The 10,602-nt window shown below is 40.5% G+C and overlaps 1 protein-coding gene across 1 annotated transcript; it reads right to left on the bottom strand.

Moving 5' to 3' along the window:
* Positions 1-4,233: 4,233 nt before the first annotated feature.
* Positions 4,234-6,969, bottom strand: LOC147898803 (basic transcription factor 3-like). Its single transcript, XM_087379601.1, has 6 exons — positions 6,833-6,969; positions 6,063-6,130; positions 5,346-5,494; positions 4,928-4,984; positions 4,766-4,804; positions 4,234-4,621 (listed from the first exon to the last, which is right to left on the bottom strand). The coding sequence occupies exons 2-6, from the start codon at positions 6,128-6,130 to the stop codon at positions 4,482-4,484; spliced, it is 453 nt and encodes a 150-aa protein (XP_087235727.1). The 5' UTR covers positions 6,833-6,969; the 3' UTR covers positions 4,234-4,481.
* Between the last annotated feature and the right edge of the window lie 3,633 nt (positions 6,970-10,602).

Here is a 10,602-nt window from a genome sequence, read left to right as displayed (position 1 = left end):
ACATTTTATGCATCTCATGCTTGTAAAAGTATAACTTCCCATACGGCCAATACAAACACATGGAAGGATAACAAACTATATAATAATCATGTAGAGAAAAACATAACAAAATACCTTTTGCATCATCTATCCCATACAAGGTTTCTTTTACCACATAAAGCTTGAAATGTCTTAACCTTTGTAAGAGATGATTGGTGCACAAATTCATGCACTAGATCATTCAATCCTACCACAATAGTGAACATATGCTTGCAAGGCATGTAAGGATTCTTTTTTGCTTCCCTCTCTATGAAGTTGAGACACTGAAAAACATGCACCTTATTGGCCAGACATGTCTTGGTGCATTGATTTTGTTGCATATGAGAAGGATGTGCCATGATTGCATTAACCCTCATTAGTCTCACATACAAACCATACCCTCATCAAGTTCTTTCTCTCATCCAAAGTCAATGATATCCCACATGCAACATTCCCTATCCTTGGAGTGTTTCTCAGAACAACTTGAATGGAATTCTCTACATTCCATGTATGTGTTACTATACTATTGCAAAACCATATAGGATGCTCTGTAATGCCATTAGTATGTCGCCTCTTGCCCTTGAAGCATGGGGTGGGCACATGATGGCTTGCACTCCTTCCCAATTTAATGAGCATAGCCCCAGATCTTCTACGAATATCTATCGAGTACCCAAAGCATGTGGGCTTCCATTCTTATGATGGACCAATTCGCATCATGGATGCTTGTTTCTCTGTAGACAACTTGGCCCAATGTACTTGCAAAATCAAGCTACCTTCTTTTGCCGATCACTCTTCTTGTTGTGACTTTTTATGTTCTAGCCAATGACTATCATGCTCATGCACCACTTTTCTTGTCAAATCCTTTTTCTTTTTGTCGTGACTGCTTTTGTCATTGTTCTGTTCATCAATGGAGACTATCTCACAACCTCTTCTCTACAAACAACTAGCTCAATGGACCTATAAAATCAAGCTGAAAGATCATTAATTTTTTGCATAACTTTGACTGTTCCATAGAATCACAAGGCCTTTTGAAAACTAGCCATTTTTCAACACTATTTAGCCTCCTTTTCCAATCCTCAAAGGGACATAATGTTGTCTCTTCGTATTGGCTTGTTCTTGCTGATGACTTCTTTTGCCTCTTGAGAAAATTCTCGTAATTGTGGGTAAATTCATCAACTGCGTCAATTCTATTTGTCACTCAATGGGGTGGAATGTTATGAGTCAATCAATGGGGTGGAATGTTTTTCCATCAACAGGAGAATTCAAGATTTGTTCTTACATCGGATCTTTAGAAAACCAAACACTCTAGCATGAGTATAATATTATGTGATGCTTGTGCTATGAAGCTTCCAATGAGTGTACTTCAAAGCTCTCCTTACAATGCCTATACGTTTGGGAAACACTCAGAAACTTGCGACAAAACTTCTGATGATGGGTCCACTAAAGAATATAGAAATAAGTTTGCAACACACAGAATCTTAGTAGAAGCTGATATAGCATCCAAAGATGAATGAACCAATGAGAGAAGTAACAAATCGAATTGAGTCAGCTGATAAATTTACCCACAATTACGAGAATATTCTCAAGAGGCAAAAGAAGTCACCAACAAGAACAAGCCAATACAAAATAACATATGATATTGAAGGAAGACGATTATATCCCTTTTAATTGGTTCATTCATCTTTGGATGTTATATCAGCTCCTTCTAAGACTCTGTGTAGCAAACTTATTTCTATTTCCTTTTGTAGACCCATCATCAAAAGTGGTTTGTCTCAAAGTTCCGGAGTGTTTCCCAAACATAATTGCAAATTTTTTGGCACAAGCATCACATAATGTAATACTCAAGCTAGAGTGTTTGGTTTTTTAAAGATTCAATGTAAGAACAAATCTTGAATTTTCTTGCTGATGGAAAAACATTCCACCCCATTGTTTGACTTGTAACATCCCACCAAGCTAACCAAGTGTTAAAGTGTAGACCGTACCTCTTATACATGCACTCGAGCGTGTCATGAGATCTAGTTGATAGATAAATGATTTTGCCTTTATTGAGGAATTATAACTTGAATTGCTACATGACAAAATTCCATAGGCTCGCCTCCTTCATAGTATCTACAACCACAACTAACCCAAGCATGCTTTACATCCCATCCCTACTTGTTTGCACATACGTGATTTTACCTTTATTGAGGAATCGTAATTAGAACTGCTGCTTTACATGACAAAATTCCATAGGCTCGTCTACTTCGTACTATCTACAACCACAACTAACCCAAGCATGCTTTACACCCCATGTCTACCTGTATGCACCCTACCCAAAAACCAACACCTACGATAGACATTTTGAAGAGGAAACATCTCTCATTGATCTTTGTGGCATGGAGAACAGGAAAACCAACTTCCATAGAAGAATTCACAATGACATCTCTTTTCAGTTGTAGAATTGATGCATGCTATTACAGAGACCTACCTTTTAAGTACAAATTTTCAGATACGAATAACAGGGGGCATAATTGCTCATAGAACTGTGCTAGCAGTAAGCTACAAGAGAAGCACAGAGAGTCGTTAAAGACACTCCATTGACTCTAATTATTGTTTTTAGCTCCACAACTCTTGCTTCTTGACATATGCAGCCCTCATAGCCTTTCAGCATCAACGAAGGCTACCAAAATCCGCTCCTTCACTCAATACTCAATACCTGCATATTGCATTCAACTACCGCCCCACCAAAATTCCATTTCCCATGCCGGAGTCTTGAAGTTGTTAGCCTCTTGACATTGCATGTAGATATGTTGGCCCCTTCAACAAACCTTTTGCTCATGACTTACCTGGTACCAAGTGTGAGGATGACACTATAAGTAGCTGACTTGCCTAGTACCAATGTAGTTGGATTTTCCTCAAATTGACAAATGACCAATTGTAGAGACAAATTCTCTTGGTTCCTCCAACTATAGATAGTGTCTTGGATGCCATTGCATTGCTTACACCAAAATTGCAGCCCTTCAGCAACTGGCAGTCTTCCAATTATGACATGCTACCTAGGTAAGGCATGCTCATCCAATATTGAGCTCCTCCATGTGTAGATACCTCGGATGGCAAATTCAATCCCATCTCATATATGGATACTTAAGGCAAGCTTCAGATGGCGAAAAAGTTTCTCCATCTTTTGAAAGAGTGTGGAGAGGATTCCCTAAATAAACAGTGCAAAAGCACAAGCAAGGTGCTTCAGACGTCTTTAAAGAGCATTGATGAAAACTAGACCTGGTGATAGTATACGTCCCACATTGTTATCATTGAAGTTTAACTCTAATTGTTCAACTTCAAACATGCTGGATCATGTACACTAGGTGTAGCATATTTGAAGCTCAGTTGTTGGCATCGCTCAAATACCATGACTCGTATAAGATAAGGCACCACCATTGGCAGCAGTACAACGGCCCTTGCTAGCAAAGATACCAGGCCCAAGTCATTAGATGAGACAATGCCAGATAAAAATTTGTTGTATGCAGAGACAAGACACACAAAGACATGTTGATTTCAAGTATCATGTTTAATCAAATGCATCTGACTGTAGGCAAGGGGCCAAAATGCAGCATTTTTAATGTTATTGACCATGGATTTCACATATTCTGCATGAAAAGGCACTCCGTTTATTTGGAGCAAAATAACTATACTCTAGGACAAATAGAAGCCCATTCTGAAGCCATTTTCAATGCTGGGGCAATACAATCAAGGGAATATCACAAGCAACAATACCCTACTAATAACATGACTACTGACCTACAGAGATCTAAGCGGCCTAGAAATTAACACTTGCATTAGGGTCAATAGAGGAATGCAAGTGCCCACAAAGGGCCAAACTGGCCACTCCGTGCCCAACTTAGCCTTCCCAAATTTTTACTCTGGTCTTTCTCAGACTTGGTACATTGTCTCATCTGCAAGCTCACACAAGATAACGCTGGAGCAAGGCAGTCAACCAAGAATTCTCCACAACTCCAATTAGGAAAGGAAGAACCTGATTCTCACCCTCAGAAGCACGCAATTTTCACAAACATAAGCCCCTACTTAGACAGCCAATTTCAGTTGAAAACGAAGCGCTTAACAATTTGTCAAACGGTGAGTCATGAATGTGTAGGTCCCGATACGAGACTAAGCTAGCCTTAAAGATAAAAAATAGCATATCAGACATGGCATCAGTATCACCAGAGACAAAGAAACAACAGCAAACCGTGGAAGTGCTCACATTCACTTACCACCACTCGGCCATAACTGCAACAATGGAAGAAAGAATCACAATTATGGCCAATTGAACTCCGACAGTCTAGGTCTATACAATACAATGTAACTTCTTTAAAATTGCAGAGTAAGTTTCTAAAACTCATTTTAATGTTGTTTCTGCCCATGTTTGGCAAACTGCAAAACCCCCCCCAAAAAAAAGGTGTCACAAATTCTGCGGCTTTTATAGATTAAGCATCTCCATCCTTGGCAGCCTCTTCAAAAGTTTCTCCCTCCACAAGTTCAGGCACTTCGTCTTCATCTTCAGCAGCTGTCTCATGTCTACGATACTGCTCAGCAAGCTTCTTCAGGTTGGCGAGATTATCAGGTCCTATAGACAGATTGGGCAAACAAAGCTTAGTCTTCTCATGCAAAATTATATGATGAGGCAGCACGGATGCAAATGATTCTTGTATATCCAAAAGCATGATAGAGCTCTTTAGGACAGAAAACAGCAAAAGGGAAATGAAGTTACCAAGCTGGTTGATGATGCCAGGTAGCAAATCTTGGAGCCCTGGGGAGAAAAACACCAAGTCTCTGTTACAAGCCTTAGCAAGAATACCCCCCCCAAACCAAAAAAAACAAAAAAAGAGTACTCAACAAATCTCAATTTAATTCTTGCAGAAATGGGTCATACTTCTCGTTTGAGGTGACCCACTCACAACCCAAGTGTTGGCAGCAATCGATGCTTGCACTATCACAAACAATCAGACAATAAGTTGGCCACAAGAAAAAGAGAGCAGCCACTCCGATATATCTTAAAGCCAACAGAAAAAAGTCATATTGATATATAATACTAAAAAGTTTCAATAATAATCCTTGCTGCTATAAAGAATCTGATGAAGTGCAATGAGTTGTGAGTAAAAACTTTTTGTAGACAAATTAATAACTGAAAACCATTCAACCTGTTCAAAGTGGATATGACATAGGCTTCTGACGGCAATAAAATATCTAAATCTCCCAAGCCGTGTGCATAAATGAATAATCACTAAGACATTCTTGCGTCTACCGACATACCACAATATTCGATACCCAGATCTTCAAAAATGGCATACCCTTGGGATTTATGAAATGAATGACAGTGTCGTCTTTGAAAATGTTCACTTCCTCAATTCCAGGAATAGTGTTGACCCCCAGTCTCTTCAATGTGTTCTGTAGTCTCTTATCATCAGTTGTTGCAGTTTTATGTACTGCCTTCTTTTTCCTAAACACACAAGAAGACAATACATAAATGACTTCATAATAATGCAATATTAGAAACCAACAGAGAGACTTCAATTGGGAAAAAAACTTTCTTCAGTGGCTAGCATGAAAACTCCATAGAATTCATGCAGTTTGGAGTAAAAATTGCAGATGTAGAAAGAACATATACAGGCATCAGATTAAGAATATCTAACCAACGAAAGCTGGTTGACGAGCTATACTTTGGAAAATAGAACCTAGACTTGCATATAACACTACCAACCCCAGATGCTCGTCTGAAATTCAATGCAACTTTTAATCATCAAAACTTGGTCTTTCCTCTCAAGTAAGCCCAAGGCCCTCTTCCCATTTGAGATCAAGCACGGACATGAAACTGTCAATAACGGCTCGCCAAAACTTCAGAACTGAGATCGGGTTGGACGTGCCCTTTTCCTCCAGTCTCTTAACAAAGGAGAATCACATTTAACCTATGAAAGCCATTTTCAAGCAATGCTCTATGTTCAAGGCATCAAGCATGACTGCGTTCAGTCACCTGCAAGTATAGTTAATTATAGGACATAGAGCGCAACCTTCTGACGGTGCCTTTCCCACCGGTGCGCACAGCACTAGCCATCTTCATCAATTTCTCTCTGTTCATCTGCACTCGAACAACGTTACCAGCTGTCATTGAGCTTGCAAGCGAAGCAAAATAAGAAATCAGCACATCTAATCCACAGTCCCATCTGGCATCCCTACATATACGATGTGCAAGTCATGAAACAAGTTTGATGTTCAACCCTGCGAGATTATTTCCAATACAAAGTATTCATTCGGAAAACCCTGGTCCCAATGTGACAATCGAGATCCTTTTGCGTGCGCCACAAGGAATGCGAGTTCTTGAAAAGGTGCAACGACTGGACATCTACGAATGAATTAGAAATCCGTATTAAATCGTTCCACTTTAATCATGCCATCTCCAACAACTATGTCGCAGAGATGCCCTTGACTTCTTTTGAAAAAACTCTTAGAAGCTTCCTCCAATAGAAACAAGCGGCTAATAGACCTTTGAGTAGCCGTGAAGCTCCCACTAAATAAAACTAATTGATTGAGGCCGAATTTCTACACCGCGACAAATCAAGAAAGGACGCGCCTGTTCCGCAAATGCACAGGCCAGTGCTAGGGGCTAGGAAGGAAGACCTAGACGAAGAAGCAGCGCAAGGGGTCTGGGCTGAGGGAAGAGCTGGAACGAACAAACGGGGAAGGTCGAAAAAATTTACAGAAAGTGGGATACGAGCGACAAAATTCAAAGGGGAAGCGGAAGGGAGAGGGAGAGGAAGGGGGGGGAGGAAGGAAGGAGCACCTTGGCAGGAGACCGAGAGGAGCCGAGACTAGGGTTGTAGTGTGATGGTGCTGTGGTTGCCACAACGCCCCTCGAAAGAAATTATGGAACAGTGAGCTTCAAAGTCTGCTTTTTGGAAGATGACTCGAACCGGTTCCCGTGTGAACACTCTCCCAAACCCTCCCTTCCTGTCCGTCCGATCTCTCTCGCCTCTCCACCGTTCGATCTCCCCCACCCTAGGTTTTATCCACTAGGCAGTTTCAAGCTAATCCAATCCTTCTCGGCATTGAGTTTAAGTTCACCACACGGGACGAATTGAAGGAAGTCTTCATGAGGACGTAGATTGAAGAACACCAACATGGCGTACTCTACCATTTACAGATTGTACAATAGCCTAATCATTTCAAAAGTTTGCTTTCCTCTCCCATTCCCCACCACTGTCTTCATGAGAAGAGAGGCGAGAGGAGAGTACACATTTGATGGCCAAATATATGGATAGGATATCATTTTTTATTATAGAGTCTGATGATGCATCAATGAAGATCCATTTAACTCAAAATCATATTTGGGTCAATGTAAAATACTAGATCAATTAACTCGAGTTAGACTTACCCATGGATTTATTAATGTTCCTTCTCTCCTTTCCCTCCCTTCCCTAACCTTCACGCCCATCTCTGGTTCCCTTCCCTTCCGTCCCTCCCATCGTCTCCTATCCTTCCCTTCCTTCCTTCTCCCCCTATGGCCATGGTGACCCTCCCTTCCCTTCCCTCCCCTCCATCCCTTCCCTAGCCTCCATGCTCGACACAAAGAGCACTTACTCAAGCAAAGGGGCTTAGCCACATCATCAGGCACCTCTCAGAGCAGGATCACAGAGTTCTTCCCATCGAGTGACATTGATTGTCCAGTCTCTAGCCGCAGACACGACAAATACCCCGACTCGACGATCGTAGCACGACACACGAGACATCGAGGGGACACACAGATCACTCTAGGACCTCCCGTCATTGTTTAGACCCGGGATACATCCCACGGGAGTCACGATGGCTCTGGTCTTGCGTCGAGCCTCGTCCAGGAGACCGAGACACACAGCACCCCTTGACGGGCGCCAACGTCCCATCACCAGCTATGCACTGGTCAGGGTGACATGACATACGGAGGATTCCGCTTCGCTCCAGTCCTTTTCTTTTCATTGTTACATCCAGATGTATTTGATTATGTATGATCAGACTTAGGATTCAGCATGGGTGATAATGCTTGTTTCAGTAGCTCCACCCTTATTGTGATTGGTATCAGGTTTTCTTTCAATCTCATAGACCCATCGGTCTTCCGAAGACTCTAATAAAATTTCTTTCTTTCTTCCATCTATCATCGTTCTCTTCCTTCCCTCCCCTCTCCCCTTACCTTGGCCTGCGCTCTCCTCTTCCTCCCTCCTCTATGGCTGCGGTAGCATGTCCCTCACTCTCTCCCCACAATGGTGTCCGTGGTCCCCCCTTCCCTCTCCTCTCACCGTTACCTCCTCGCAATAATGACACGTTCTGTTGATTAGAAGGAGCTGTTGTCATTGAAACGATTGTCGATATTAGCAAGGGTGACAGTATATAAAAAAATGCATGAAACCAACGAAAAAGAAATGATGTTTCAGAATGAGATCTTAGGCTCAGGGGCTCATCTAGAAAAGACATGATCTGTGGAAGGGCCACAAATCAAAGGCAATCTATCATCTTCCAAAGCAAACAAGTGGAGGGACTAGGAGGTGAAATAATTTGAGTTTCAAGGCTTTGATTGGTGAGTTTATGAGGGTTGGATGCACACATAATAATACGAAGTAGCTTCTGAGCATTCTAATGGTTTAGGGTAATGTGTTGCAACTATGGTGAGTTTACAAGCATAGACAAAAGAGGAAGTGGCTTATGTGCATTCGAATTGGTTTAGGGTAATGTGTTGCGACTTAAGGAGTCTGCACAAACTTCTAGTACACATTTACCATGCCATTGAAGCTTCATTGTCTAAGGTATGGGCCACATCGCTATAGCCTTGACCATTGTTAAATCCATTTTTAGACCTTCCTTGGATATTAAAAATCCAAGATATACAAGCTTTTGCATGCAAAAATCACTCTTCTCTAGGTTGATGTGTTAGATTTCAATCTTTATCTTACGTGCAAAACTATGCTCAAAGACAGTGGACAAAGGCAAAATTATCTTATGCCGAGAGATCTCATAGTGCATGTAATATAAACTACACCTTAAAGATCCAAAATGTTCTTAAATCAAAGTTTGAATACTAGAGATGGACCGTGAAATAGCATATACTTTGAGCCACACTTTATTGAAGGAAAATCATGCAGCTCAGACCAACAACTCCTACTCACACCTAATTGATTTGTTGTAGGTTCCATAAAGAAACTCAATGACTCAATTATGGACCCTATGACCTCTATGACTAGCAGTTGCTCCATATTGATTATTACTAGCATGAAAGATAAGACCCACCATGACTCTCATCGAATTGAAGACAAAAAGAATCAACTCGCGTACCTCTCAGTGATTTTGTAGAAGTTGTGATTCCTCAAACTGCCTTGCAGAAGAGTTCAGTGCCACGCTGCCAATTGTCGAGTGTTAGCCATATAGTTTTCACGACCATGTAGGAGTTACTCCAACACCCAATGGATAATCCTTGTCATTTTAGAGCAATAGATCCCTCCTCATGAGGTCATATTCCAACAATCCCCCCAGACTCGAAATGGGGAGAAAAGTAGAAAGAAGAATAACTTTTAACATTTACCACACTCAAAAGAAGTGCTTGTTAAATAGCTCAAGACCTATGCAATTATGACCAGCACCATAAGAGCTAAATCTGTGATTCTCCTATAACTATTTTCACACTATTTTGGACTAAAAATGACATTTGTGAATGAAGATTTAATGTAGACATAAAAATATGATGAAATCCCTACACCTAATCATGGATCCCTTAGAGAGTGGGTGCAGAGCTCTCTTCTTTTCTCTACATGAACTCTTTGGTACCTTCTTTGATCGAGCTCTTTGTCAAACACTCCCCCATGACTAGTGCTTGTTGCTAGGTGACATTTTTACAATTTGCTCCCTTGTGGGAACATGAAACTTATGACACAATGAGTAATAGCATCAAATTGCATCATATATTCTTTTCTTTCATTAAACAAAGAAGAAGATATGATACAATTCAATGCTATTATCGAGTTGTGTCATAATTTTTTTTAAAGAGAGAGAAAATAACATGAGAATTATGACACAACTAGAAAAAACACTGTATTAGATATTTTGGGAAAATCTCAAATCGCCCTTTTTCCCAAAATTGAAAAATTGAAGGCATATTGTTTCATTTGGAAGGAAATGAATTGAGGATGTCTGTGTATTTTTTTTCAAGGCCCTTGCTTAGAAAAATATGAAACATTTAGCAATGACCATATAAAATTTAGATTAAGTATCATGATCATTTAAAGTATTTTCCATACACTTATGCCTAGTATAATGCAATCTAATTCAATTTTTGGCAATAGCTTGTTAAAAAATGGCTACAAATTCATATCTTAGTTAGATTTTTGGTGATATAATTGCTTTAGAGCCATATTTTTGCCCAAAAATCCTTGGGGTGCCAAAAATGTGCCAATTTTTTGTAATTCCAAAAGAATATGGTGCAACTCAAGAACTCTGCCCCAAAATGGTTGTAGAACTCCCAATCCCATCTTGAGGGATGCAGAGATAAATTACCCAACCCATGACCTAGAATTACATCGATCATCAAAGAAT

This window comes from Dipteris shenzhenensis, chromosome 9 (genome assembly GCF_047967505.1).
Source record: "Dipteris shenzhenensis isolate YYH24624 ecotype China chromosome 9, Dip_SZ_1.0, whole genome shotgun sequence".
NCBI lineage: Eukaryota > Viridiplantae > Streptophyta > Polypodiopsida > Gleicheniales > Dipteridaceae > Dipteris > Dipteris shenzhenensis.
Note: the sequence above shows the minus strand (reverse complement) of the source record. Positions and strands in the feature narration are given on the sequence as shown.

What these genes read in the sequence shown, in the direction of transcription:
- LOC147898803 (XM_087379601.1), bottom strand. Translation starts at nt 6,130, where the DNA reads ATGAACAGAGAGAAATTGATGAAGATGGCTAGTGCTGTGCGCACCGGT. An exon ending in GGGAAAGGCACCGTCAGAAG is followed by an intron (nt 5,495 to 6,062) that starts GTTGCGCTCTAT and finishes TTGTGTGTTTAG; the next exon opens with GAAAAAGAAGGCAGTACATA. An exon ending in TGGCATCATCAACCAGCTTG is followed by an intron (nt 4,622 to 4,765) that starts GTAACTTCATTT and finishes ATCTGTCTATAG; the next exon opens with GACCTGATAATCTCGCCAAC.